The sequence below is a fragment of the Manis javanica genome, chromosome 1, assembly GCF_040802235.1.
Source record: "Manis javanica isolate MJ-LG chromosome 1, MJ_LKY, whole genome shotgun sequence".
NCBI classification, from domain to species: domain Eukaryota; kingdom Metazoa; phylum Chordata; class Mammalia; order Pholidota; family Manidae; genus Manis; species Manis javanica.
In genome coordinates this window covers 221748884-221776864 of record NC_133156.1, presented here as the reverse complement: position 1 = coordinate 221776864, position 27981 = coordinate 221748884, and the positions used below count along the sequence as shown (strand labels likewise).

Here is a 27981-nt window from a genome sequence, read left to right as displayed (position 1 = left end):
CAAAAGCATGACTTTAGAGTCCTATTTTATGAGAAGCAGGGCCCTTATCCTCACTGAGTAATGTTTACAGATTTTTTTTTTAAATATTGATCCATGAGTTGGGTATAGATTGTTTGAGGGGAAAAGAAGACAGGTCATTCAACAAACATTAAGCACCTACTTTGGGCCATGCTTTAGAATTAAAAATACAAATATGAGGTACTGAATTCATGTTACAGTTTTAATACACTCTGCTGTAATCACTTGGACATGTGAGTGTGACTCCCTATCCAGTGAGATGGCCAGGTTGAGAACTAGCTGGTGAGTCCTCTACCGCCTTCTCAGCCTCACCAACTCTTGTTTGCCCTATTTAGAAAATAGGGCAGTTTGGGTTTTGTATCCTTCTGCTGTATGCCCAGCTTGGTCCTTGCCACTAGTCAGGTACAAAAATTCATGTCTGGCAGGAAAGCCAGAACTATAATGAATATTTTGAGAACCGAGCTCTCCTGAGTAGTGAGTGGGCTTCTCCCACAAGATAGAGACTTAATGAAAACATTGACTTCAAGGAATGCTTCCAGGATACCCCAGGATTTGGCTGGAGCCCTTTTCTCTGTGGGTGGGAGCTGTCCAACATTTCAGCAGTTTTGCATCTGCCCACTTTAAAAGAAATAATGATCTGGCTGTTTGACTGTTTTATTGTGTGCCATGTTCTAAGGGAAGTCACAGAGTTCAGGATCTACCCTTTCAGGTTTTTAGATCTGATACTTTAATGATCAGCTGTCCTTGAGGTCACTGAGCCCTGAGAAAACTGACATTTATTTGCTCAGGCACATTTGTACCAGAAAGTAAATTTAATATAGCAAGGGATATACTTCTTCCCTATATCATGATGCCTTGAAAATCAGAAAAGTAATCAGAGCTTGCTTTGTGAGCACGAAACCAGAGTACATAGAATTGAAAGATGTTAAGAAATGACATATCACCTACACTATGGTCAAGCTTGATTAATTCTCCCCTCTCCACAGGGAGAGACACTGTCCTGGTGGCCAGAATACCAATGTCAACTAAACAGAATGCCTCTCCCCTGGACAAATGTTAAAATTGTGCTAACATAGTTATACTTTTTAGCCATCCTTTTTTCTAGATCCCATAATAACCAACCCTGATGTGTATAATTGCCTTTACAACCACATTCTACATAATGACATGTGCCCTGCAAGTTGGTAGCTTTTCCAAGTTGGTAGCTTATTTTGCATTGATAAAGGTGCTGCCTGGCTGGGAGACATATTAGTCTTATAACAAAAAATCTCCAAGTCACACTTTTCCTCTTGATCTCAGTCAAAACTACTCAACTCTGCTGTTGTAACATGAAATCAGTCATACACAATAGATGAATGAATGAGCATGGCTGTGCTCATTGTGTTGTGATCATTTAGTGTATATGGATGTGACTTTATTTACAGGTAACTTTATAAAAGGAAAAATTTTCCTTTTATAATTGCCAACCCCTGCTTATTAGTCACAATCACAGAGGGGAATCTTTCTTGTCCTTTCCTTTGTTTCAGTTCCCCTTTATCATAAATATTAATATGATGCTTAAGTCTTCAAAAGTAGTTTTCACTCTCCCCTAAAAGGACCAGGAATCCTTAGAGAGACGGCTATTTTCAGGACTGAGGCAGGGAGAGTACAAGTTGATCCTGGAATATCTTATTCCACCAGAAAGTAAGGAACTTCTCCAAAATGATGGGGATGTGTCAAAAAAGACATCTTAAGGGACTAATACTGGGACAATCTGAGTATCAGAATAAATAATAGTAATATATTATGACCCATGGAATAAAATAATCTATAAGTTTATACTGACTTAAGAGATAAGTGAAAAATAAACAGAGAAAGTAAAAGACCTTCCTTAGTGATGGGACTAGGAGGGGGGAAGTGGTTCTTGAACAGGTTGGTGGGCAAATCAGAATCACTTGGGGAGCTTTTCCACATGCCTGAGCCTCTTTCTAAAGAGAAAAGGTGTGTGTGTGTGTGTGTGTGTGTGTGTGTGCTGTCCCTGTTAGGGGACCACTGATATTTGAGCCATAGAAGACAATGAGAAGACTGCAGATGGGAGGGTTGTGTCTTAAGCCTGCTTGGCCCAGTCATCCCTGCCCACCACCTCTATTCCTTCCATTTTCCTTAATAGTGTGTTTGGTCTTCCTGGAACCTGGTGGGTCCAAAAGGAGGGGCTCCTGCCTCTGGGGTCCTTGGGCAGTGATAAGAAACTGATGAGACTTTAGGAGATAGGAGTTTCCTTAGGAAACAGAGACCACCCTTTACAATGTTTCCTTGTTAAGCTTTTTTTTTAGTTTTGGTATCATTAATCTACAATTACATGAAGAACATTATGTTTGCTAGGCTCCCCCTTTCACCAAGCCCCCCCCACATACCCCTTCACAGTCACTGTCCATCTGCATAGTAAGATGCTGTAAAATCACTACTTGTCTTCTCTGTGTTTCCTTGTTAAGCTCTTAAAAGGAACAGCAAAATACCTGGAGATACATTAGAAAAGTATCTAATGAAGAATTATTCTTATTTTCCAGGCAATTTTCAGGAGATAAAAGACAAGTCTGTTAGCAGACAAAGTCATGAAGTGAGCATTTAAAACATTTTTATTCTATTTCAAACAAGTTTAAATATGTGGGACCAATAATATATAATACATGATATGTGATCCCTCATTTCAATGCACATATCTGGAAAGATGATAGAAAATAAATGACAATGTAAAGGTTACATTGGTAAGTTTAATGTTGTATGGCAGGCCACATATGTAGTTAATCACCAAATGAACTATGTAAACTCAAAAAACTCTCTAAATATAAAGGGGTCAGGATTGCCAAAGGCTAGAGACATCAACAGAGACAAAGTAATAGAATCAGTATCTAATGGAAGGCACCTTACGAGTTCCCTGAAAAAAAACTCACTTAATCCAACCTTTAGCCTAGACCCTCTAGGACACCCCCACAGTGTGTCATCCAGCTTAAATACTTGCCGTGGTGGGACCTCAACTTTCCTGGGATAGCCATACTGCCTTTAGCCCTGCTGGAAAAGTTTTTCTTCAGTGGGTAAAAATTCTATCTTCTTGTACCTTCAACACTTTAGTCACAGTTTTATCTCTTACAGCCAGAGAAAGGAAGTCTGCTCCTTACCCTGCCCCTGGTAACCAAGAAATTAAAGATGGTTCTTGGGTAACACTGAGTTTTTCTTCCATCTCTAAGCTAAACCTGCAGTTTCTTCAAGATCCCGCATGCCCTAAATTTGAGTATATTCACTACATTGACTATCATGGCCTTTTTCCTGTGAACATCCTCCTGCTTGTGAATGTTACTCTAAAAATGGGCTGCCCAGAACTGAGTTCAGTATGCCAGGTATGTTCTGACAAGTCCAAAGAGGAACAGCATTATCACCTTCCTCATCCTAGGGAAGCACTTCATAAGCAGATGCCTAGTTTCAAACCATCTCTGTTCTTACCAGCAAGTTACTTAAGCTCTCTGAGCCTCAGTTCAGTTCTGCAAATATTCGCAAACATCCCATATGCTGGACACCATACAAACCAATAGGGATATAAAGACTTAATGCCAGCCCTTAAAGAGCCCATAGTGAAGTGGAAGACATAGTACAGCAAGCACTGTCTATGTTAGAAGGCTGCCCATAAAATATCACAGACACATCTAGAAGGCCAACCTAACCAAGCCCAGCAAAAGGGGGTGGACCCCAGGGAAAACCTTCTAGCTGAGTTGATACTTGACATGCATCTTGAGGTTATGTGGGCATTTTCCAGGTGAACATTGGTGGCAAGGAAGGGAAGGCATTTCCAGCAGAAGAAGAGTATGAACAAAAAGTTCCAGTTCAGCTCAGCCTTGCATGGCATCTTATAGCTGGAACAGGGAGCAGAAAGGGGGAGAGGTGATAGGAGGTGAAGCTGGAAAGGCAGGCTGATGCCAGGCGAGTGTGCTGGGGTAGTGGCAGGATGTTGAATCCGGGGTCACTGTAGTGGTAGTCTGCAAAGAAGTGGAAATGAAGCCTGTAACATGGGGCTAATGGGACCTTCAGCACAGTAGCACCTCACCATGTTGTGAGGAGTAGATGAGATAAAGAAGCAGCACAGAGGGTCAGGCACAGGCCAGGGCTCCGTCGATGGCAGTCCTCTTCCCCATCCTCTGTCATCCCATTACAATGACAAGCTCCTATCCATTTTAAATCATTATTATTTTACACTGTTGCAAACCCTGTTTCTTCTGCCACATCCCTTCCTTCCATTTGGTTTTTAAGATCCAGTGCAGAACCTCATATGTATTTGAGTGGTTTAACTTCTTGCCAGAGGCTGTCACAGCAATTTGGGATCCTGATTCTGTCAGCTGGTGCTCATGGAAATGATGGAACATAAGTTTTACCTTCAAAGGAGGAGGACATTCAGAAACAAGTCAGAGCAGGAAAGGATTCAATATTAGGAAGCCTGGTGGGAGGGAGAACAGCAATCTGAAACAGAGGGTTAAGGGATGAAGAAGTCAAAGAAAAGAATGGGGATGAGAGAGTGGAGTGTAACTGTGAACACCAGGCCACAGGTTTGGTCTTTATCCTATAGAAGCTATATGGACCTAAAGGGCCCCTGGGGGTTTGGGGGTGGGGGTAGACTAAAGCAGTGGCTTTGGAAAGTTTGTCTTGAAGTGAGGGACAAGATAAGTTGAAAGGAGACTAGAGGCGGGAATAATGTCGAGTCACAAAATGACAACAATTGGACAAGGATGATGTCAGTGAGAATGGGAGGGTCAAAATGGATGAGAAAAATCAATGATCTGACAACTTGGCAAAGTGGGAGAGGTAGGATTAGAGTGCATGACATGCACTTTTAATGTGCGCTGCATGGATTCTTACAGAATTTTTTTAGCATTTTAGTGAGTAATACAGATTTAAAATATAAATTAGTTCTAATATTTTACCACTAAAACATTTGTTTCCACATTATCATTATTAATGTTCCCATTTCAATTTTGAATACATTTCTCAACATTTTAAACTGCAGTTTTGAAGAAAAAAATGAGTTTTTCCAACCTAGTCTTTCTGCCAATTCTCATTTGTTGGTTCTTAGAGGTAAAGATTCTACAAGACCTTAATTTTTAAGATGCAAGTAACACAGTTCCACTTATTTATATGGATGGCTGACTTTACACATGTATGTATGTATGTTTGTGTCAGTATTGTGCTTTATCCAGACACCAAAATAATAGAAAAAATGTACTTCGGTAATATCAAGCAGACATTTGCCAGGAGAGCACTGGGAGACACGTGTTATGGAAGGTTCTTGAAGGTAGAAAGACATGGTCCCTGCCGAGGAAGCTTACTGCTGAGCAAGGGCAAGAGGCCCGTGAACAGATAAGTGCAGTGCAGGGTCAGGTGAAATGTAGCAGAAATACAGGTACAAGACCAGGAAGGCCCATCATGTCCTTCTTACACCATGGCCAGGTGCGGCAGGAGGAGGGGATGGAAAAAGAGCGAGGGAAGAAGAAAGAAGAGTGAAAGACTTATAAACAGGGAGGGGAAAGAGTGAGGAAGAACAGACATAAGTGCAAGAAAAGTAACTTACCTTTGTTACATTTTATAATGTGTAAAGTACTTCCAGATAGGATATCTGAGTTGATTCTGCCAAGAAGCTTAGAAGAGAGCAAGAATTGAGAGGTGGGTTGGAGGTGAAGGAAAGCAAGACCCACAGTGAAGAGAGAGGTTGCTAAGACCTCAGAGCCCTGGTGGCCTGCTGGTGGAGGCCTACCTTGCAGCCCTGGTTAGAAGCTAGTAGGGAGCTTTTAAGATCAGAGAAACTAGCAAGGAAGGGCTGTGACCACTTCAGGGAAGTCTGAACCACCCAGACAAAAAGCAACCAAAGCCTTAAAGTAGTTATCTTGGCAGCTGTTGTCAAGGACTTCCTAGTGCCTGACCACAAGCTTTCTTTCATTACTTCTTTATCCTGTTTTCCAAAAAATGTATTTTATTGAGGTGTTTTCTTGTCACAAAAGTTACACATTCATTGTAAAAAAAAATTAGAAAATAAAAATCCCCTAACCCCTACCATCAGATAGAACCACAATAATTACTTTAGAATATATCCTCACATTATTCTTCCATGCCTACTGGTATATTTCTGCTATGTAGTATTTTCCCCCACTTAATATCTTGTAAACATCTTTGCATGTCTTTGAGTGGGAACTGTGTTTTGATACAAATAAGAGCATACCCTAATGACAACTGTCGGTGTGACTTAACAGCAAACCCTAACCCAAACTAACAGTGACTTAAACAAATAATAGGGCTCTATTTCTCACATAATAGGAGTCTGGAAGTAGGAGGTACAGGCTGGTAGAACCGCTCAAGGACATCATCAAGGATGTTCTAGCTTCTTAGCCTGTTGGGTGTTACCTCATGTCCCAAGGTGGCTCTTAGCTGTGAAGCAAGTATTCATCTTTCTGACCTCTCTTGTGGAGACAGGCAGAGGAGAAGTGTTGTGAATGTGTGCTGAGTCAGCCAGCCAACGGTGCCAAAGAGTCATTACCTATCCTACAATACCACTATCTTAAGCAGCTGCATAGTTTAGATGCACCATGATTTATTTAACTGTTCATTATTGTTGATCATTTCCATTATTTCCAGTTTTTCATTATTATACACATGCTTCATCTAAAATTTTATACATACCCATAATATTGCTTTAGTATAAAATTTCTAGAAGTAGGATTAAAGCCAAAAAGTACATAAAATGTAAAGGCTTTTTTTTTAAACTAAATTGACCTCCAAAAAAATTGTGTTAAATTACACTGTCACCAACCATGAAGAGTACATTTCCCTGGACCCTTAACAACAAGTTTTTGTTTGTTTGTCATTAAGGTAATACACATTAGGCAGATGTAACTTTTTATTAGCCCTGACCAGACAGCAGCCTCTGGGAACCCAGAGCAGGAACCCTGAGAGCTTCTGCCAGAGCCCACCCTTCTCCACCATTGCCTGGAGGTGTGGGTCTGCAGGGTGTCCTGTGCTCCCAAGCAGCTGGGGCAGGCCCCCATCCTGGCAGGCACTGCAGAGGACTCATGATGTTTCTGGTGACTGTATACCTCAGTCATCTAACTTTATTTTGAAAGTCCTTTCTGCCACCGTGGAGTCATCATTTGTCTCAGTTTAGTCCTAATTCAAGGCCATCCTGGCCTGTCTGAGATTGAGGCATACCTGAGATCTGGCTTCTTTTGAAACAGCCCTTCCCACATCCTCATACGTCACTCTTACCAGATCTATCTCAGGTAAGGTAGCCTTAACAGGCCTACTTCATAATCTGTAACAGAGAGAAGGCCAAGAAGACAGTATCGGTAGATTCTTGGGGGGGGATTTTAATTGCATTAAAGCTGCTTTTGCAACATGTCACAATTTCCTGGGGACATGGTCAAATGAGTAAATTACCCTAGGCATCACTCCCCTTGGAAACACTTATTAACTAGTCAGCAGTTAGCCACCATGTGCATTCCTTATCAAATGGGGGTCATCGATGGATGAGGGATTCCTCTGGCCACATCATCTTTGTGCACATAGTAGGTGCTTATGCATTCGTTTGTGAGGGCATATGTTCATGTGTGAACAGTGAGTGAGCGAAGAATCCAAGCAAGACTTGTGCTCTGTGCAGAGCACAGGCCAAATCCTAGTAGCACACATGACTCCTCTAAAATAAGAAAAAGAATGTTCCAGAATTCTGATTCCAGGAAGGAAATGATAACAATTCTATTTTGATGGTTCCTTAAGGACCTTAACATGACCTCCAGAGAGGTGACACCCTAAGAGTGAGAAGTGCTATCTTAAGGAAACAGTTCTCTGTGAGCTTTCCTTGTAAGGCATGGTTTGAAGCTACAGCCCAGTTACTGCCACAAGAAGGAAGAAAGGAAAAAAACTAACATTTACGAAGCACCTATTGTGAATCCATCTAAAGCCTGGATCGTGACACCCTGTCCAGTCACTGCTGTCATACGTCTGGCTCAGGGCCAGATCCCTCACTTTTCCCCAGGACAGAATGCTGCCTCAATAAGATACCCACCAAATGAATCCCACCCACAACTTACTGTATTTAACAACATGGCAGTCCCCAGTCACCTTCTCCCTACCTAATTACATTATTACTGGCCTTATGACAAAGACTTAAAAGTTCTATGTCAAAATTGTATTACCAACTTATGACCAATAACTTTAACTAACCTGGACTGACTAATGTTAGGTTCTGTGTGGGTGCCCTGCTTAGCATAACTTTAACCTTCATGACAGTCCAGCAACATAGGCATTTAAAATTTAATAGTGAAATTGAACATTTTTCATATGTTTGTTAGCCATTTGTACTTCTTCCATGAATTGTCCATCCAGAGCACTCGGTTTTGGGGTGCCCATGAGCCATGCATAAAAGCACTTCTATTTTACAATCAGAAACTGATTTCTGGAAAGGCCGCCTTTGCCCAGAGCCCAGAAGATCGTGAGAGGCAGAACTGGACTTGGGTTTTTTGGAATCCTTCTCACCACCCCTTGTGTACACCATGCTGCCTATCCACATGGCTAAACACGTCAGTGAGACTGCCCATTCTGGTAGAACAACTAAAGTTTAACTTTCTTAATTCTCTACTTTCAGAAAAATCTTGGGAACCTTGAGTCATTTTCTTTTTCCCTTGTCTTAACCCTTTTTCAAAATATGAGAGGGATAATGTCTTGGTTCCCTGGTGCTGTGCATTTTCTCCATTGTTATCAAACTTTTTGCATCTCAAAATACATCTTAGCATAGCTGTAATATGCTAATGGTATTTTGCTTTCTTTTTATAATTATCTTAGGTGAATCTTCAATATCTTTATATAAAGACATTTTCTAGTATCTCATGCTTAGAATAAATTACATGGAATATCAGAGATTTATTTAAAAATAACTGCCACGGATATATTGTGAATAATGAGAATTTATCATCAGGATTTCCAATGTTAGACATGATTTTTGGGTCCCTCAAACTCTACCGCCCAAAGCAGTTCACAGAAGAATAAATTTACATGGGTAATAAACATGGAAATAGTGTTCTCCCCCACTAGTAATCAAAGCAATATTACTTAAAAGAAAAGAGTGGTTTTGATTAAATCAATGCATTTTGAAAAACAATGATGTTCCATGTTGGTAAGAGTGTGTTTGAATGAGCACTCAAACTTCCAGAAGAAAAAGAAAAGGTATAGACTTTTTGTAAAGATATTAGACCTTTAAAAACATGTCATGCCCTTTGACATAATAATTCCCTCCCCAAGGAGGTAGTAGTATATTTAGACAAAAACTAAATGTTCAAAGATACTAACTCCAACACTATCTAAATTTTAAAAATGTCCAACAATTGGAAAATGATTTAATAATAGCATGGAATATCATGCGCCATTACATATGACATTTCCTAATACCCTTACCTATTCTTTGAAGTGTTCACAGTATGATATTAAGTGAGCTCCTGGTCCTCACCCCATCTTTAAAACTGCTCCTCCTGTCATTATCTCTTTCTTTCCAGTGGCCTGGGCCAGAAACCTTGGGTCACCCCTGCTCTCTCTTACATATCACACAACCATTCTGCAACAAATCCTGTCAACTCCACCTTCAGTAGGATTTTCCCTACTTCCCTGACTTCATAAAGCATGAACTGAAAAGACCTAAGGAGAAAAGAAAGCAACTCTGATTTCCCTTGAGTGGCTAGGGTTTTGGTTCTTAAATCAAGACCCAGTTTTTCTCCTTCTTGAATAATAGAACAATCTCTTTTTCCCACAGCAGAAACTGATGGGCCAAAATGACCTGAGAACATGACATCCAAAAGTAGCTTAGCAGGATTCAAAATATTACTACAATGAATAGAGATATATGAGGGAAAAGATACTAGCATTTCATTGGTGGTAAGCTTACTTACTGAGAAATGTTGCCATTTTCAGTGAGCTACAGATATTGTACACCATGGAAGGCCATCAAACTTAAAGGAGACCCTAAAAGCAAGGATGCAGATGCCTCCACCAGCTTAGCTGCTGGGCTGTGGCCCTTAGGAGAGATGAGCACGCTTTGCCAAGGGTCAAGAGAGACTGCCGTAGACTTGATCTCTGATGATTCCCATGAAGTTGAAGCATAACACCAAAGATTTGTCCAGATCTAGCATGTACAAATAGCTAGAAAGCCTTATAGTAAATAAGTAAAACCAAAGTGGAAGATTGTTGAAGGGCGAATTTAACCCACAAAAGACTTTTTCACACCTAGGTTCCCAAGGAAGAGGTCTGCATACTGAGTACTTGGTTAAGTTATAAATGTGATGATTTCAGAAAAGTTAGAAAGTTCTGAATAGCCTATGTTCATCAGAAGTGAAGGATTTACCTCCTTGGGATAAATTATGTCCTGGGTAGTGAACTTTGACAAAATTGTAGCTCCACTTTGAAAACCTTATGCTTTTTCTGAAAGAAAATGATAGCTAGTTGGAATCAGTCTTAGAGCTTGCCTGCCTTTTGAGCACAACAAAAAGTCATCCACATGAAGAATTACAGGGAAATGTAAGGTCCTTGGCCTGTGGCTGAGGACCTGTGAAAAGTAGGAGGGATCTCAATAAATTTGGGTCATAACAATCCAGGTATATTGTTGATTTTCCCAGAAGGCAAACAAATGTGGACTATTTGGGTCTAAAGGAACACTAAAGAAAGCAGAACATATATGCAAAAAACATAAAATACATAAGCTATAAAATATGCAGCCTCAGGCAGCACTGGAGATAAGAGTATATGCTTCTGATCAGGAAATGACTATTGCACTTTTGGCCCCAAGGTCCTGAGTGAATGTATATCCCCACCCACAGGGGTTTTGACTGGAAGGATAGGGGTGTTACAAGGATTGTTCATGGTATGATGAGTCCTGTCTCTGTTCTGCTTTATATTATATTAGTCTTTCTTGAGCTTTAAGAGGGTCTTGTGCAGGTTTGGGTAGAAATTTAGATAGGTCATTCTGAACTCTAATGGATTCTGTGAACCACTTAGTTTTAAAACTTTGTCCCCTTTTTGTGCTAAAGCATCTCTCAATTTTGTTCAGATCGAGGGCTCCCTAAACTGACCACTATAATTCAAAATTATCCTTGATGACATTGTCCCACCTAGAAATATATAAATTCCCAAATTTAAGTTACAATGTAAATGCATGTAAGAAGCAAGAATCTGGTCTAGAGGGGCACAGACTTAGGTTTAGATGGAAACAAACCAATAATTTTGGGAATAGTCCAAAGAGTTGCTTATGCACCTGTGTCTCAGCACCCCAACTTCCCAAAACTTAATGTATGGACCTTCCAGTTACAAACCCCAACCTGATTTATAGTTCCAAAGAACAGGAAAGTATGGAGATCTCTCCCAGAGCCAGACTTTCATGAATAAAGCAAAAGAAGACTGAGGAAAATTCTCATAGGGTTTTTTGTAATCACCAAAAATGGGAAACAACCCAGACATTTTTCAGTAGGTGAATGGATAAACTGTGGTACATCCACACTTATACATTGTTTAGAATACTACTCAGCAACAAAAAAGAACTATCAGTGCATGCAACAACTTAAATGAAACTCAAGGGCATTATGCTGAGAAAAAAAAAGTCAGTCTCAAAAGTTACAGTATAATTCCATGTATATAACATTCTTCAAATTATTAAATTATAATGATGGAAAACATATGTGATTGCCAGAGGTTAGAGTTGGAGGACATGGCTACAGAGGGGAAGCACAAGGAGGTTTCTTTGAGGATATAGAACAGTTCTGTGTCCTAGTAGGGTGGTGATTACATGAATTACATGAATAGATTACATGAATCTATACATGTGATAAAATTTCATGGACTGTACACACACACACACACAAAAGATGCATTACTGTGCATGGAAAACCTGATGAAATCCAAATAAAGTCTGTAGCTTAGTTAATGATGCACCAATATTAACTTCTAGGCTTAGCAATTGTTATATATGATGTTTTGGGGGAGCTGGGTGAGGATACATGGGAATTCTTTGTCCTGTGCAATTGTTAGTCTAACCTTATTTCAAAATAAGGAGTTTACAGAAATTTGGAGGGGATTGATTTCTGCAAGCAGCACAGGAGACTCTTTTCAATTTTTGCTAGAAAACGTAATATCAAATAAAGCCTCAAAAATTATAAATTTAATGCATCTCATTTTTTTAAGATTGAAAAACAGCATTTTTTATTAGAATATAGTTGATATGCAGTATTATGTTGGTTTCAGATGTACAAATCAAAAATTATATGTATTACTAAATGGCTACCATGGTAAGTGTAGTTATCCCCTGCTATTACAACAAGATATTACAGTATTATTAGTTAAATTCTCTATGTTGTATTTCCATTCCTATGACTAATTTATTTTATAATTTGAAGTTTATACCTCTAATTTGATGCAGTTTCTAAGCACTGTTATTTCATTTGCTGCAGTTTTGATTTAGAAATTATGCTCAGTGGTTTTAACTATTGTATTGTTACAAATATTTGTGTACTAAGTATATTGTATACATGAAAAAAATCCCTTGTTGAGTTTCTCCCAGGATGTAATAGTTCCTACCGTGCTTACAGAGCTCCTGGTATGTGGTTTCTGTGTCCCTTTTTAACCACATCTTTGCCTCCTACAGGCATTCTGGGGCAAACTATTTGTAATCCCCCCCACCCTTCCAGTCCATTCCTCTTTCCTCTTGACTCTTATTTGCTTGATAAGCTTCTCCTTCAAGACCCAATTCAAACTATACTTTCTCTACAAAGCCTTCTGTGACCCAGGAAGCAGAGTTGTTCTGACGTCATGCCATTCGTACAGCTGGCAGTTGTAGCATAATATATTTTGCCCTTTGATTATTTTGTTCACTTCTCTAGCTCCCACGCTAGTCTGTGAACTCCTCAAGGGCCCAGGCTGGGTCCCCTTCCTTCCTATAGGCCCCGTGCCTGGCTCAGTGCCTGGAACACACACTCCATAAATGGTAATAAACAAGTAAGAGAATCCAAGGCTCTGGAAATTCCTTAGTAATAAATTTGTTCATTTTACCCGGCCTTATAGAGTAATTTTCAAAAAATTTCTCAATGAAATTGAAGATTAAAAGGGGTTCTGATAAACCACAGTTAGACAGAACAGTAAATTAATATTTAAAACATTTTCCAAACATTCAACTTAGTCAAGACTTTATTACATTTAAATTTTTTCCCATTCTTTTCATTCGTGACACGGTGTCATAGATGCTTTGGAAGGACTGTGAGGTTGCACTCATGAGCCTCCTTGGACAGATGAGATCTAGAACTTAAGGACAGAATATGGATTCTGAAGGAGAATGCATGGGATGTACAGATAAAGAGCACAAGCCTAGGTTATATCTGTATATTGCTTCACAATTTTACTAAAAGCAGCCAGGTGTTCTCCACCATGCAGGCAGTTACCCTCTAGGCCACCTGCAGGGCTGCAGCAGACACAAATGGCCTTGATGACAAAGTCCTCATTTCCCTTCCCACCGTCCTTGTGGGCAAATGATCTGGGACTGTCACTGTCTGCATGTCTAGCTTCTATCTCCACACTCCAACAAAATGACTCAAGGTTTCATCATTTCTTTTTGTACAATCCCATGGCCATTTCTCCATCTACGGTCTGGTAACTTCATTTAATATGGCAGATAGCCTCCTCCTTGGAACTGGTCCCTCCTTTGGCTCCTGAGATACCCCTCCCTCTCCTCCTCTCAGTCACATCCCCTAACATTCCCTAACATTCTTGTAACATTTACTCATTGGTCTTATGCTCCTTTTTAAAAATAAAAGTGATAGCAGACACGTTTCCCATATCCCTAATACCCCATGTTCTCTTCACTGCTTTCTGACATGCTGTCATCTTTAAAGGCCCAAGTTAGGCGCCATCTTTTCCCAGAAAGCATCTAACTACTGAGTCCCACTCATCCTTTATAAGCATTTAAAAGCCAGATGTACTTTCACTAATAAGCATTTCTTATGTTCTGATTTGTGGGAGCCCTTGTTGTTTTATGAATTACTCTTATTTCTTTAACCAAACAAAGGCTTCTTAAGGACAAGACCCATGCCTTAAAATGGTCCTGAGTCCTCATGGTGCCTCACAGAGCATTTAGCACATCATGTCAGTGGTCAATGAACACTTACTGATTGAGCCACAGATGGCCCAGCGCACCACCTCACAGAGCAGACCAGGGAAGAGGTCCTGGACAGCAGCTACAAGGGGTGTGATAACATTATCCAGACCAGTCAGGGAAAAGCATTTTAAGAGTTCAAGTCATTGTTCAACAGGACATGTCCAGGACTCCATGGCTGGGACCTCAGCGGGGTTCAGGACCTTATGGAAGAGCTCCATGGCCTAAAAGTGTGATGAGAACAGAATCCTGGAGAAGCTCCAGTCCTTACATGAACCTACACCATTCAGAGCCCTGTCCTGGACCTGCTGGATTGGCTTGTGCTGGTGCCCCGCCAGCCCCGGAACTATTTCACCTGCCCATCTCTACCTTTGGCTAATTCAGCTTTAAGGGGCTGAGACTCCCTATGAGTCAGGCCCTTGCTCAGCCATGAGAAGAAGGTGATTGGCTGGGGCTGCCAGGGCTTTGTGACCCACCAGCAGGTGTCCTCCAACCCTTCAGAAACCTTCATCCTTGCCTCCATGCAACCCCAGAATAACCTGGATGTGTGACCCAAGGAGACAAAGGGTAGTAATTTTGCAGATTTTCCAAACAGGTGACTTCAGCCCCCTGGGCCTGAGCAGGAAGGAGAAACCCAGTGATAATGGGCATAGCCCCACATCAGGAGCAGGAAATGTTCTGGCAGGCTCCTCAGAGCTTGCTCTCCTCTGTCCATGGCATCTGCTCCGGTTTTCCTGGCCAGTAGGATGGCAACTACAGTGCAGACTATATGGGAAATCTGAAGTTGGGGCCCTGGAGTTGGGGCGGGATCGTGGTCAGAGGCGCAGCTTGGAAGCCCAGATGGCTGTCCCCAGGCAGAAGGGGTAGAGAAAAATAGACTCTAGAGATAAAGTCTGCCTCCCTCCTGGACTGGTGTTCCAAGGTCTCAGAGACCTGATGCTGGATGTATATTGGACACCTGCTTCTCAGACAAGTGCCTTTGGATTCTCAGTGCCTGCCCCAGTAATGCTGACAGTACTTACCAAATACTTACTATATGCCAGGCTCTGCCCAGCACTTTGTATGCATGGCTCACTTAATCCCCAAAACAGCCCAGTGAAGTGGGGCTGTTACTGTCCGTGTTTCATAAGTGAGGAAACGGGCCCAAAACCAAACAGCTAGGAAATGTTAGAGGCAGGTCTGACTTGAGATCCAATATTCTCGAAGCAGAACCTTTTAGGAGCCTGCTGGAGGCATGCCCAACACCCACTGCAGAACTGAAAGACTGGGGTGTCTTTCATAACTATGCTGGGCAGAGGATGGAGGCCTGGGAACTGTGGGGGTTCTTCTAGGGACCAAAGATTTAGAGGAGACTGGGGCCACTGAATTTTCTTCAAGACATATTTGTGGAACATAGAGTTCACTGAAGACTTAAAAAAAAAAGCCAAAATTAGATTTAGGCTGGTGATACAGTTATTAAATGTTAGAATGTGAGCTTTCAGAGTTATGCAGACTTATTTACGATTTAGGAAAATAAATGCCTAGATTTAAGTGTAGTCCTAGCTCTCTGAGAAGGAACTAGATGGATGGTCTCTAGAAACTCTTCAGACCCTGGAATGTGGAGATTTGGTCTTGCTGACCATTTTCAAGGCCTTAGGCCACAGAACGACGAGCAGTTCTACCTCTCCTGATAGAGTTACAATCACTTTTACATTGCCAATGAATGCACTGGGAACATTTTGGTCTAGCATAGGAAATGATTGAATGAAATCACCAGATTAAACTTCCTTAACTTTTCTTTCTCATAACTCCAGACCTGGTTGCAGGAGTCAAGATCCTGCAGAGCAGGCTTTTCCCAAGGCCATGTGCCAGTCTGAGCCTGGACTGGGTTTCCCGCCAACCTGGAGGGTGACATGCCACAGGGTATATTTCTCCTGATAGTTACCAGCTGCCAAAGATGATGGCAGAAACATGAGGACAGGGTTGGAAGACCCCACTATTGTAGCCCTTGGGACAGCGTCTGTATACTCTGGGTGGTTGCCTACCACTCTCTCAGGGGAGGTGAAGCAGCCCTGGGTAACAGCTGTATTTGCGTTTTCTCAGACTATGTCTCTGCTGGAAGTAGAGGCAACTGGTCCACTTAGGGCCAGGTACTTGGGTAATGGCTTTATCAGCCTCTGCCCCCCAGAAATTGGTCTGGTTTGAGTCTAGGCTTGGGTCAACCCCCAATCCAAAAAGTCCTTAGAAGTTGGGCCAGTTGATGAGTTCACCTTGTGGCTTTGGGGAACAGGGAGGTCCAGAATCCTAGACCCAATGCTCCAGGCCACAGCAGCTGTTTCAGCTTTTAGAGGACAACCAGGTCAGGAATAAACACTCAACCTTCCCTTTGTCCTTTCACCACCAGCTTTTGACCAAACTATGCTTCTTTGTGGGGGGTGGATCAAAGCTGGGAGTTCCCTTTTTCTAAACTGAGCTAGAGACAGGGGGACTTGGGGAGGGGGCATGTCGTTAGAGTCTTTGCTCAGGACCTGGGTGCCACCTGCTGGCCATAATTCAGTTGTATTTACAGGGCCACATCTAGGAGTGGAAAATTAAATCCTGCCCTCCCCATTAGGATGAAGGACAAGGAAACTAGGAGGCTGGTTTCTTATTGCCCTCTAGCAAGCATGGCAGAGAATACTTGCAAAGACCCCTGCATGCTTTGGATGAGGCCTCCTGAGCTAAAACGGACACCAGCCAGGGCAGAGAGTAGCATCATTTGAAAGAACCTGAGCCAGTCCTGAGTGGAGACAATAGCTCTGTTCCTAATATCAGTTGCCCACCTACCTACCCCACTCTCCTGCCTAACTCCACCCAACCCACACTTTCCCCAAAAGCCCCACAGGAGGGAACAGCATGACTGACTGTCAAACCCTGAAAGGAGCTATTTTTCCCCAACTTCGTTCTTAACACACACTGTTGCCACTTTTGGGACCCTAGATTCATACTGATCAAAAGGGTGGAAGATACCTCCCGTCATCAGACATGAACAGAACTGGGAGTTTCTGGGCAAGCTGAGACCACTTTGGCATTTTTCAAGTACCTATGGTGATTCTTGGAACACTGATAGCAAGGTCTTTACTTGTGTTCTGGAAGGGAAACTAGAGATTTTTTTCCTGTGTACCAAGGAGGAAGATGACTAACACTGTCCCCCCCAGGGAGGTAGCAAAACATCCCAACATGCCAGCCTTTGCCATGGCAATGCAGACGAGCCAGTCCTAGCCAAGTCCATGCACCAGATGAGGACTGTGGTTCTAATATCTGGTTGTGCACTGATCACCTGCATATTTAAATTACATATACATAAAATATATTTGTGTGTGTATATATATGTGTATGTGTGCAACTATACATAAAAAACATACTGCATATATATCACATATAAATACATGGCTTATATATAGTATGTTATTTATAGTTATATATATAATATATAATAATACATACAATATAGTTATACACACATATACACATGAGCCTCTGTTTTTATTCAGTAATCAGCCTTTGAAACTCATATGCAGTAAACAGAAAAAAAGTTCCAAAGTGTCTCAGGAACTCCCAGGACCAACCCAAGACCCCCCTACACCTCGACGAAGCAGACCTGACCAATCCAGACTCCGAGGCCTTGCTCTGCACAGCTGCAGCTAGCCAGAATCACCCTCCCTGGGAGCCTCAGGGAGAAATAAGTGCCAGAGCTTATTTGAAATGAAATAAGGCCAATATCCAGAATAGGCGGTCCCCTCTGCTTTCAGCTCCTGGCAGGCCTCTGCAGACCCCCCAGAGGCCTGGCAGGGTCTACCCACTCTGCTGGGGCTGTGCACACCCCATGCCAGTATCTCTGGATCCCCGTGCTCTCTCCTTCCTGACTCCCTGCAGCACTGTTCTCACCATACTTTGGAGCATTTGGCTGTACTGTTCTCCTGTGTGCTTGTCTCCCAATAAGACTATAAACTCCTTGAGGACAGGGGCAAATGGAAAAGAAATAGAAGAGATTCTCTTTCTCATAGTCCCCAACTAACTGCTCATCAAAATAAAATGCACTTTCTTTGACCCTGCCCATTCTGCCTTCTGATCAAGTTTGGTCTCCGTTCCCTCCAGCCACACCTACTGATGTTACTTTAGGTGAGTTCCTGAAAACTCAGAAGCACTCTCCTAACTCCACTTAGGAGCTCACTGAGAACTGGTCTGGACCCAAAACTGAATGAGGCAGTGGGCCACTGAGGCACTTACAGTCAGATGAAAGGGACGATTAAGTTCAAGAGAATGTGACTCTTTGCCATGACTATGCTCCTGGTACTACAGAAACACAGAGACACATGTCTCACCACAGAGGTTCAGAGAAAGTTTCCTAGAGGAAATGATGACCAAGCTGAGTCCTAAAGGTTGAATTGGGTGGTGGGAGGGGGCCCAGGCCAGAAGGCGATGAAAGGTGATTTAGAAGAACAGACATGAGGAGGCATCACTCAATCATTCAACAGATTTGCTGAATACCTTACCTGTCACAGGCCTGGAAACACCACTCCTGGCTTCGAGGCACTTTCTGTAGAGGGGGCAGATCTTTAACCAAGTCCACTGTTATGCAAGGGTCAGATACAAGATACAAGGCAGGGGGCTCAAAACTACTGTGTGTGAGGAGACTCAAGTACAGTCGAACTGAACTGGAATTCCATTGGAACTGCTGTCCCGGAGTCCTTAAAAGCTCCCAAGACTATAATTTTTGTTTCTCTTGGCTTTTTGGCCTGCCTTGACCTCCCTTTCTCTGGGCAATGAAGGACAAGGTCTATTTTCAAAAGGAGGAATAACTAGGAATAAACGAGAGGGTTTCTCTCCTGATTTTTCTCAAAAACTTCATTGAAGTTAAACGTGTATTTAATGAGGTTCCATTATATATACTTGGGGTGGGGAGCACAGGGGAGAATAGCCTAGCAGATGCCAACAGAGCCTCCTCTCTAGAGCAGCTTCTCCAATCTGACTGTGCCTGCAGACTCTGGGCATCTTGGTCAAGTGTAGATTCTGACTCAGTAGATCTGGGGTGCAGCTCAAGAATTGGAATTTCTAACAAGCTGATGCCCCTAGAATACCAGAGTGCTCCAGGGACCACAGTTTGAGAACCACTGGAGCAGAGAATGAGCACTTGGGGCAGAGGCAGCATTCCAGACAGAGAGTAAGCAGGGAGCTGCCCTTGACTCCCAACTGTGGGAGCAAAGTAAGACGAGCAGCTGAAGAGGTGGGGCCCATTTAAGAGTTGGTAAGTGGGGGAAGGGGGTCACTTAGTAAGGGCAGATGCCTATAGGGGACAGGGAAGTGGCTGGGTGTATTTCCTTCACAGAGACACTTTGTGTATTAAATGGAGAGAAATATACTTCACTCCAGAAATATGCATTCACAATTCTCAAAACACACAGGCCTTTTGGTCTATCTTCTGTATCTCCATTTCTGATAAGTGCAAGTTATAAGATATATTTTCCTTCTCTTAACAGTGCAAGTCAGTAATAAATAGAACTGACACTTGGCCTCTGCCTGAGGATGGGGAGCTGGGAAGGAGGAGCTCATGCCTGCTGGCTACAGCAGGAGTGCCTTTGCTCAGCTACAACAGTTGCTGCTGTGTAGGAACAAAGGCCCCAGTTGCCAAAAGAAGCCAGAAATCCCAAATTGTTTGTGTTTAAAATATTTAAACAACTTTAAAATATTGGGCCCTGATTGAAAATGTTGCCAACACTGTGAGAGCTAATCAGTTCAAGTCTGCAAATTCGGCCGATGGCTGTCTCATGTATGACTGCTGATGGAAAGGGCTTCAAGCTGGGGAGTGGTGTGGTCAAGCTGCTTCTACACGGATTCTGATTGCAGCAGTGTCAGGGATGGGCTAGGGGGAGATAGAGACTGGCAGCAGGAAGGCCCTTTAGGAGGCTTCTGCCAGCCCTGGCAGGAAAGAATGTACACACAACCCCCAAGGCAGCAGGAGAAATGGCCAAGAGCAGGGCAGACTGAGAAGGTAGAGCTGCAGAACTTGAATGAGTGGATGTGAGGATGAAGGAGGGTAGGCTGTCTGGGATAGCCCCTCAGATTTCTAAGGTGGGTGATGGGTAACCGCAGGTGACCTTTGCTGGGATATTGAACATAGAAGCAGAAGCATACTGTAGTAAGGGAAGGTTCTGGACAAGTGGAATTTAGGTGCCTGTGGACCAGCAGGCTGCTGAAGTCAGAGGAAAAGCAAAGGTCAGTTGGCTTTCTAAAACACAAATCTGGTCAGAATGCTGCTGCATAAATTCTCTCATGGCTTCCCATTGTCTGAGCAGAAAGTCCAGACCTCTCAAGGAAAGTGAAGCCCTTTGCAACCAGTCCCTGCCACTCTCGTGGTGCCACACCCCAAAACAAAAACCTGCTCCCCAGGCCTGCCGGCAACTCAGAGTCCTGGAATAGGCTGTGCCTTTGCTCTCGCTGGTCCTCAGGTCTGCGTGCCCTTCCATCCCACCCCCTTGTATGTTCAGAAAATTCCTACCCCTTTCAGGCGCCAACGTTTCTACTTGAATCCTTCCCTGACCTTGTCAGACAGAAGAGATGACACCCATCTTTGTGCCATCTCTAAACTTACAAGTGCTGCTTTAACTGCCTTGTCACCCCTTCTGTAGGTATCAACTCCTCCAAGGCCGAAACAACAACTTTCTCAACTTTGTATCACCAGTTCCTAGCACATGCCTAGCATATAGTAGACACTTACTAAATGTCACAGAGTGAATAAGCCCCCTTCTCCAGGAGGGCGAACCACGAGGCTGGTCTGGAGGAAATGCTTTTCATTTCCCCAGGGACTGTCCAGCTCCTCCGCTCCTACAGCTGAAGAACAGCACAAGGCTGCTGAGTGCTGACCTTGTCTTTCCTCTCCCTTGCAGCTGGGGTATGGCCGTCAATGTGTACTCCACATCTGTGACCAGTGAAAATCTGAGTCGCCATGACATGCTTGCATGGGTCAATGACTCCCTGCACCTCAACTACACCAAGATAGAACAGCTCTGTTCAGGTAGGAGGCTGGGAATGGGGGAGCAGGCCCTGCTGGAGGGAAAGGGAGGGAAGACGGGAGGCAGAACAGCCACAAGACAGAGCCAAGCTTGTAACTGGGATTACAGGGGAGTGCTGCAGAGCCCTAAAGCAGTCATTGTGTTTGGAGTTAAAGTAAGGAAATAGGGTCCCATGTAATGAAAGAGAAGAAAGTGCAAAATCTAAGAGGCACAGTGAATGGCCTCAGGTGGGCAGAGGCCGTGGGGTATTACAAGTTGGGATGGGCAGGGAAGCCAGAGGCTAACAGCACAAGGGCCAGTTGAGCCATAGTGGGTTCAAATCTCAGCTCTTCTTGTAGTAAACCCTGGGCAAGGCACCACCCCTCTGTAGGTCTCAGTTTTCCCATCCAGAAAATGGAGATAACAGCACCTATCTAATGAAGGTTGCTGTTAGAATTAAATTACATATACGCAAGGTTTGGTATGGTATATAATGCACATGGTAGACATTTATATCATTAAACACTAATTGCTCTCATTCTTGGAAAGCTGGGGAGACTCTGGCTGTTTTTATCCTGCAAGTAGGACTGGCCCCAGCTCTGGGTCGAAGACAAGAAGAAAGAAGAGGAGAGAGGGTAGCTTGGGGAAATAGGCCACCTGAGGGCCTGGGGAAGTGAACAGGAGAAGCCCAGGCTAGGGAGCTCAGTCAGCCATGCTTCTCTGCAGGGGCAGCCTACTGCCAGTTCATGGACATGCTCTTCCCTGGCTGTGTGCACTTGAGGAAGGTGAAGTTCCAGGCCAAGCTAGAGCATGAATACATCCACAACTTCAAGGTGCTGCAAGCAGCTTTCAAGAAGATGGGTGTTGACAAAGTAGGTGCCTGCACTCCAAGGGGACCTCCCGAGGAGCTGTGTGACCCTGGGGAAAAAGATGGCCCTCCAGCCAGGGCAGCGGGGGCTGCTGGGGTCATTCCAGCTCTCACGCCTCTCTCCACCCCCCACCCTGACTCTCCAGAGGAAATGTTCCCCCAGCTCAAGGCACAGAGGAAAACCCCACACTTGACACCCCATCCTGATGACATTCCTGTCCCCTCCTCCTCTCTGGACCCTATCCATCCCAACATCTGAGGCTTGGAGTACTGCTTCTATCAATTTCCTTCTCTGTAGGGCCCAAGAAAAATCTCTTGGCTCACTCTACTGCCTCAGTGGTCCCAGGCCCCTGGTTCTAGTAACCCCCATCTGACATGCACACAGCAGTGCCAGGGCCTACAGCCTACCTGGCTGCTCTGGTGCCACGGGAGGGGGACCAGGTGGATGCTGCAGCCCAGGGGCTGGCTTTCCTTAGAGCAGTGGCCCTCTCACAGAGGTTAAAGTTAAAGGTGGTTAAAATTCTCTGCTTATGTGGTCTGTTTCAGATAATTCCTGTAGAGAAATTAGTAAAAGGAAAATTCCAAGATAATTTTGAGTTTATTCAGTGGTTTAAGAAATTCTTTGACGCAAACTATGATGGAAAGGATTACAACCCTCTGCTGGCGCGGCAGGGCCAGGACGTAGCGCCACCTCCTAACCCAGGTGATCAGATCTTCAACAAATCCAAGAAACTCATTGGCACAGCAGGTAACGTGCCCGAGCTGGGGGAGGGAGAGTTGGGGGCCGGGCCGGCAGGGCTCTACAGCCAGGAGTGCCCCCTGGGCCACCGGCCCGGCCCTGCCAGCCCAAAGGAGACTGTTATCACGGAGTTCAGATGATGCCGCCTGCTGCCTGCCTAGACCAGGGGGAGTCACAGTAGGGAGGAGAGGGCTCCAAAGATTACTACAGGACCACCAGCACCAGCCATGGGGCAGCTGCTGGTGGGAGGCACAGGGCACTTCCTCTTGGAGCCGAAGCTGACTTGACTGCTTCGGGATGACGGGGCAGCACGTGGCGCGGTTCCTCCATCCAGGTCCTCCCAGGCCAAGAGCCTGGTGCCAGTACTACACACTGTTTTTGCCCCTGCCCACTGGGCACCCAGGGATAGGAGTTTGCCAAGCTTCATTATATCTTTCCCCATTCCAAAGGCCCACAAGCCCTAAGAGCTCAAGCGATGAGTCTTTTGAAATGAGGCTTTATCTGGGTTCCAGAGGAGAAGGGAAAGAAGCACTAGGGCCTTTGAGGGACAAGAAGCTTGGGAAGAGAAAGAGAGAGGAGCAGCCCCAGCCTGCATCTGAACCCGTCATAGCAGAGCAGCTCCTGTTTGCGCTGCCGCCCTGCCTGGGCCTGCCCCCACTCACCTGCTTGCTTGGCATTGGAAGCAGCCAGCTGAGACTCTGGAGCTGCCCTAGCTGGAAGACAGGCAGCCACAGCATGCCGTGTGTAGGGTGGAGTCGGGGTCCCTGGGTCAGGCCCAGCAGAGGGCACAGAGCCCATCCTGAGGCAGAGAGTCCGGGAGGGGCAGGAGCAGGATTCTTAGGTATCCTCCATCCCTGAGACTGAGACAGCCCACAGGGAGGGTGGCTTAGGGCTGGTAAGACCCAGCAAATGCCAGCTGCTTTTGCTCAGGCTCCAGCTGTCAGGATAAGAGCCTTACCCTTCCAGCCCCACTTCCCACAGTCCCTGGTTTGGCTACTTCTCCCTCAGGCCAGCTCTCCTCCCTCCCCACACCTCACACCTTCTTTACTTCCCTGGAGCCCCTGCTCTCCCAAGCTTGCCAAAGGGCTGCCCAGCTGCTGTGGTGTCACGCGTGGCCGTGCTTGAGGCCTAGACGTAGATGCCCCTCCTGTGGGGAGAGGAGGGGAGGGCAGGAGTGCCTGCCTTTCGCATGGGCCTGCCCCTGAAGTCACCACACCAGGCTATCTTATGCCAGGTGAGCTGTGAGCTCACATGGCCCTGTCCAACTTTTCTCCTCTGGGCAGTTCCACAGAGGACATCTCCCACAGGCCCCAAAAATATGCAGACCTCTGGCCGGCTGAGCAACGTGGCCCCACCCTGCATCCTGCGGAAGAATCCCCCATCAGCCCGCAACGGTGGTCATGAGACTGATGCCCAGATTCTTGAACTCAACCAGCAGGTGAACGCAGTGGGCACAGACAGCTGAGATATCCCTGCCAAAAAAGCCAGCCCCATGGGGTGTCAGGGTGGTAAGGGGAGTCTGAGGCAGGGGTCTCGGGCTTGAACACCACTTTCTCACCAAGCAGTTATTGGATTTGAAGCTGACAGTGGATGGGCTGGAGAAGGAGCGTGACTTTTACTTCAGCAAACTCCGAGACATTGAGCTCATCTGCCAGGAACACGAAAGTGAGAACAGCCCTGTTATCTCGGGCATCATTGGCATTCTCTATGCCACTGAGGTGAGCTGTGCCTTCACCAGCTAATGTCCTAGGCCCACTGGGACCTCTACATTCCACCCGGCCCTACAATCAGAAGGGTATGGGAGCAGAGGGGCCTTGGGGAATGTGGACTAACGTGCAGAGCGAGCCGAAGTCCCAAGCCCTGGGTCCAGAGGGTGTTAACAGGGAAGTAGGACTGGAACTTCAGCTTTGCTCCCAGCTCCCCTTAGAAATCTGCATCCTCAGCCTGGCCTGTCTGGCTCACCACCCTCTCCCTTCCCATCCTCCAGGAAGGATTTGCACCCCCCGAGGACGATGAGATTGAGGAACACCAACAAGAAGACCAGGACGAGTACTGAGAGCAGCTCCAGCCCTGGCTGACTACACGGCTTCCCCGTGCCACCCCACCCTGCTCCCACCCCACATTATAATCCTCTCCTTACAGTGGTCGGCCAGGTGCTTCATGTCAGTGCTGCAGCGCTGGGGCATCAGGCAGCTGGGCTTGGGGGGAAGGGGCAGCTGAGCAGGCAGAGGCCCCGTCCTCCATGGCACCAGCCCAGTCGGTGGACCTCTGCCCACTCCCCCCCCTATTTATTTCCGTTGTCTCTTCGCTGTGTTGGCCCACACTTCCCAGCCAGCCGCCTGCTCCCCTGACAGCCAGCAGCTGTATATTTGACAAAGTCATTGGTATATTTTTACTTACTGGATTTTCCTTGCACTTTACCTGTTCTTTCCCCAGGGCTGACAGCGTGGGCTCCAGGGCAGTGTGCCTGGCTTGGCTTCCCTCCCCCATTTCTGGGAGCCGCAGCAGCACTCACCAATTCTTATTTATTTTGTCTTCTGTCTTCCCAGTAATTGAGGGGAAGGCTGATGTCAGGAGAGGGACGGGGGACTGAGGACATGTGCCTTAGGTCCCCAGTGGTCAGGGAGAAGGAGGGGAGCATGAGGGATGAAAAGGACCTCCTGGCACCAGGCTTACCCCACCCTCAGCCCCCTGCCCCAGCACCTGAAGCCCAATCCTGCCCTGAGGCCCCAGCCACTCCCTCTGCAGCTTGGTTCATACCACACAGACTCTGCTTGGACCCTCCTGTACGTCTGCCTCCCATCCGCCCTTCACCCCAACCCATGCCCCTTGGGCCACCCAGCCTGCATACGTGTTCACTTTTATTTAAATAAACTTGTGTGGTAAAAGTCCATGCCCTGTCTCCCTCAGCTGAGCCACAATCTGGATCTCAATACTTCTCCCCACTCCAAGGAGATGGCCATGGAGCACAGCACCTCTGCCACCCTCTCTCATGCGTGGAACTGCCTCTGCTGCTTGGCCTCAGAGCCCAGCTAGTTCTGACCTAGTCCCCACCTCCCAACACTGTTTCCAGGGCTCTAAGGGAAGGAATGGAGGCTCTGCCCCCCAGTCCCTGAGGAGGAACAAAGTTTGGGGCCATGACTGTGACAATGGGCAGTCTGGTAAAGCAGCTGGGTGGGGCCAGGGCCGGCAGGTAGCAGGGTGGCCTGGCCAAGAGGTGCTTTATTTCCATCTCCTCTGGGCCAATTAGACTGCATGTTGTCCCCCACCTCTTGTCAAAGCTCACACACCTCACCACAGTGATCAAGCTGGGCACAGGGGCTCACTGACAGAGCTGAGTGGGTTACAAACGGCAATCAGTGCTGAGCATTGACGCCCAGATGGTTCCTTGTGTAGAACAAGCTGTAATAGGAACTGGAGTCAGAAGGACTTGCACATCATTCACAAGCCCTACATTCCTGGCCTGTGCCCCTGCAAAGGGCGATAATCACCAGTGTCCTGAAAGTTCAACAGGGAGAGAGAGTGCTGAAATGAATATGGATTCCAAGCTCATTCAAACAGAGCCTTGGCAATCATCTAGACCAGCCCTCTCACTTACTGATGATCATATGTGACAAGACTTAAGGTGGTAAAAACCTGGACCACAGAGGTGTGACCTCCAGAATGTACCTCTAGCCTCAAGCTGGTCCTGGTAGATGTTTCCTCGATATCCTAGAGTTACAGGTGAGGCTGTGTTTCTTTTGTGGCCCTGCTCCATGACCTTTCTTCCAGACTACCACCATTTCTCTAACAACTCCAGATAGAAGCCTTAACTAAGCAATTCGTGTCTCATTCACTTTCCTTCCCCCTTCTGATTCTCACCCACACCTGCAGATAGTTCAGGCCTTATTCTATCTGTTTTTCTCCTCCAAAAAATTCTTTGCCTGCTTTTATTGATCTTTATGATTTTTAATTCCCTTACCTAATTTTAAAAGGCTTTTCCTCCATTATTCCAGGTACATACTATAAAAGGATAAGGTAGTTGCTCTGCATTGCCCAGTGTTCATCTTCAGGCCAAGGCCTCACCCTGCTGATGAAGTGGGTGTGGTAGGCAGAATAATGCCTCCCCCAAAAGATGTCATGTCACAGTTCCTGGAACCTGCGAATATGCTAGGTTATATGGAAAAGGAAGAATTAAGGTTGCAGATGGAACCAAGTTGCTAATCAGTTGACCTTAAGGAGAGTATCCGGGGTTATCCAGGTGGGCCCAAGGTAATCACAAGGGTCCATAAGGGTGGAAGGGGGAGCAGAAGAGGAGGTCAGAGTGTTGCAATGTGAAAAGGATTCGACCTTCTGTTGCTGGCTTTGAAGATGGAATCGGGCCATGAGCAAAGGAATGTGGGTAGCCTGTAGATACTGAGAAAGGCAAAGAAACAGATTCTCCTCTAGAGGCTTCAGGAAGGACCGTGCCTTGCAGACACTGTATTTTAGACCAGTGAGACCCTGACAGGCTTCCATCTTCCAGAACCATAAGATAATAAATTTGTGTTGTTTAAAGCCACTGTGTTCATGGCAGTTTGTTACTGCAGCACTAAAAACCCAATACAGTGGGTCAAACTGTGCTTCAGTGAGCTCACCCTTTTTGCCTCCACATCAGACATCCATCTGTCCTCCTTGACCCAACATCTTTTGATTCTTCCCTCAAACCCTGTGTGGGTACTGCCCAAGCCTACCTCCATGGCTAGTGTCTAAGGCTGCTCTTCAAAAACCCAGAGCTTAGGGATGCAAAGCCATTGCCTCCTCTCCACCTCTTCCCAGTACCTCATACTAAGTATATCTTTCCCATGGAACACTTAAGATAGTGAACTATACTTTTCTGTTTTCAAGTTTGTCTCCTACACAGGTTTCGAATTCCTCACAAGCAAGGGAGGTGTATCCTCCAGCTCCACATAGCACAGGGCTAGGTGCTTAGGTACAGAAGGTGCTTAGGAGATGGTGCTGGATAAGTATGTGAATGACTCCCATCCCCTAGATGCCAACTTATAAGCAATGACTTGCCAGACTATTCCAAGAAAAGACAGAAAAGAAAGCCCCTCTCCATCCTTCTGTGTATCTCCACCATGGAGCAGCCCCTTCATTTGTCTCTATGGAAAGCCTTTTCTATTTCTCTTCTGTGATCATA

At 45.3% G+C, this 27981-nt stretch overlaps 1 protein-coding gene across 2 annotated transcripts in view; it reads left to right on the top strand.

The window, feature by feature from the left end:
• The window catches only part of MAPRE3 (microtubule associated protein RP/EB family member 3), a 47153-nt gene extending 21442 nt beyond the window's left edge, over positions 1-25711 (top strand). Inside the window, exons 2-7 of one of the 2 annotated variants that reach the window (XM_017650714.2) lie at positions 21109-21236; positions 21940-22085; positions 22628-22829; positions 24104-24258; positions 24386-24538; positions 24808-25711. In XM_017650714.2, coding sequence (XP_017506203.1) covers positions 21116-21236; positions 21940-22085; positions 22628-22829; positions 24104-24258; positions 24386-24538; positions 24808-24876 — 846 coding nt within the window. In that variant the 5' untranslated portion in view covers positions 21109-21115 and the 3' untranslated portion in view covers positions 24877-25711. The remainder of the gene's footprint in view (positions 1-21108; positions 21237-21939; positions 22086-22627; positions 22830-24103; positions 24259-24385; positions 24539-24807) is intronic. The other variant, XM_017650715.2, reaches the window with a different exon arrangement.
• Positions 25712-27981: the final 2270 nt, after the last annotated feature.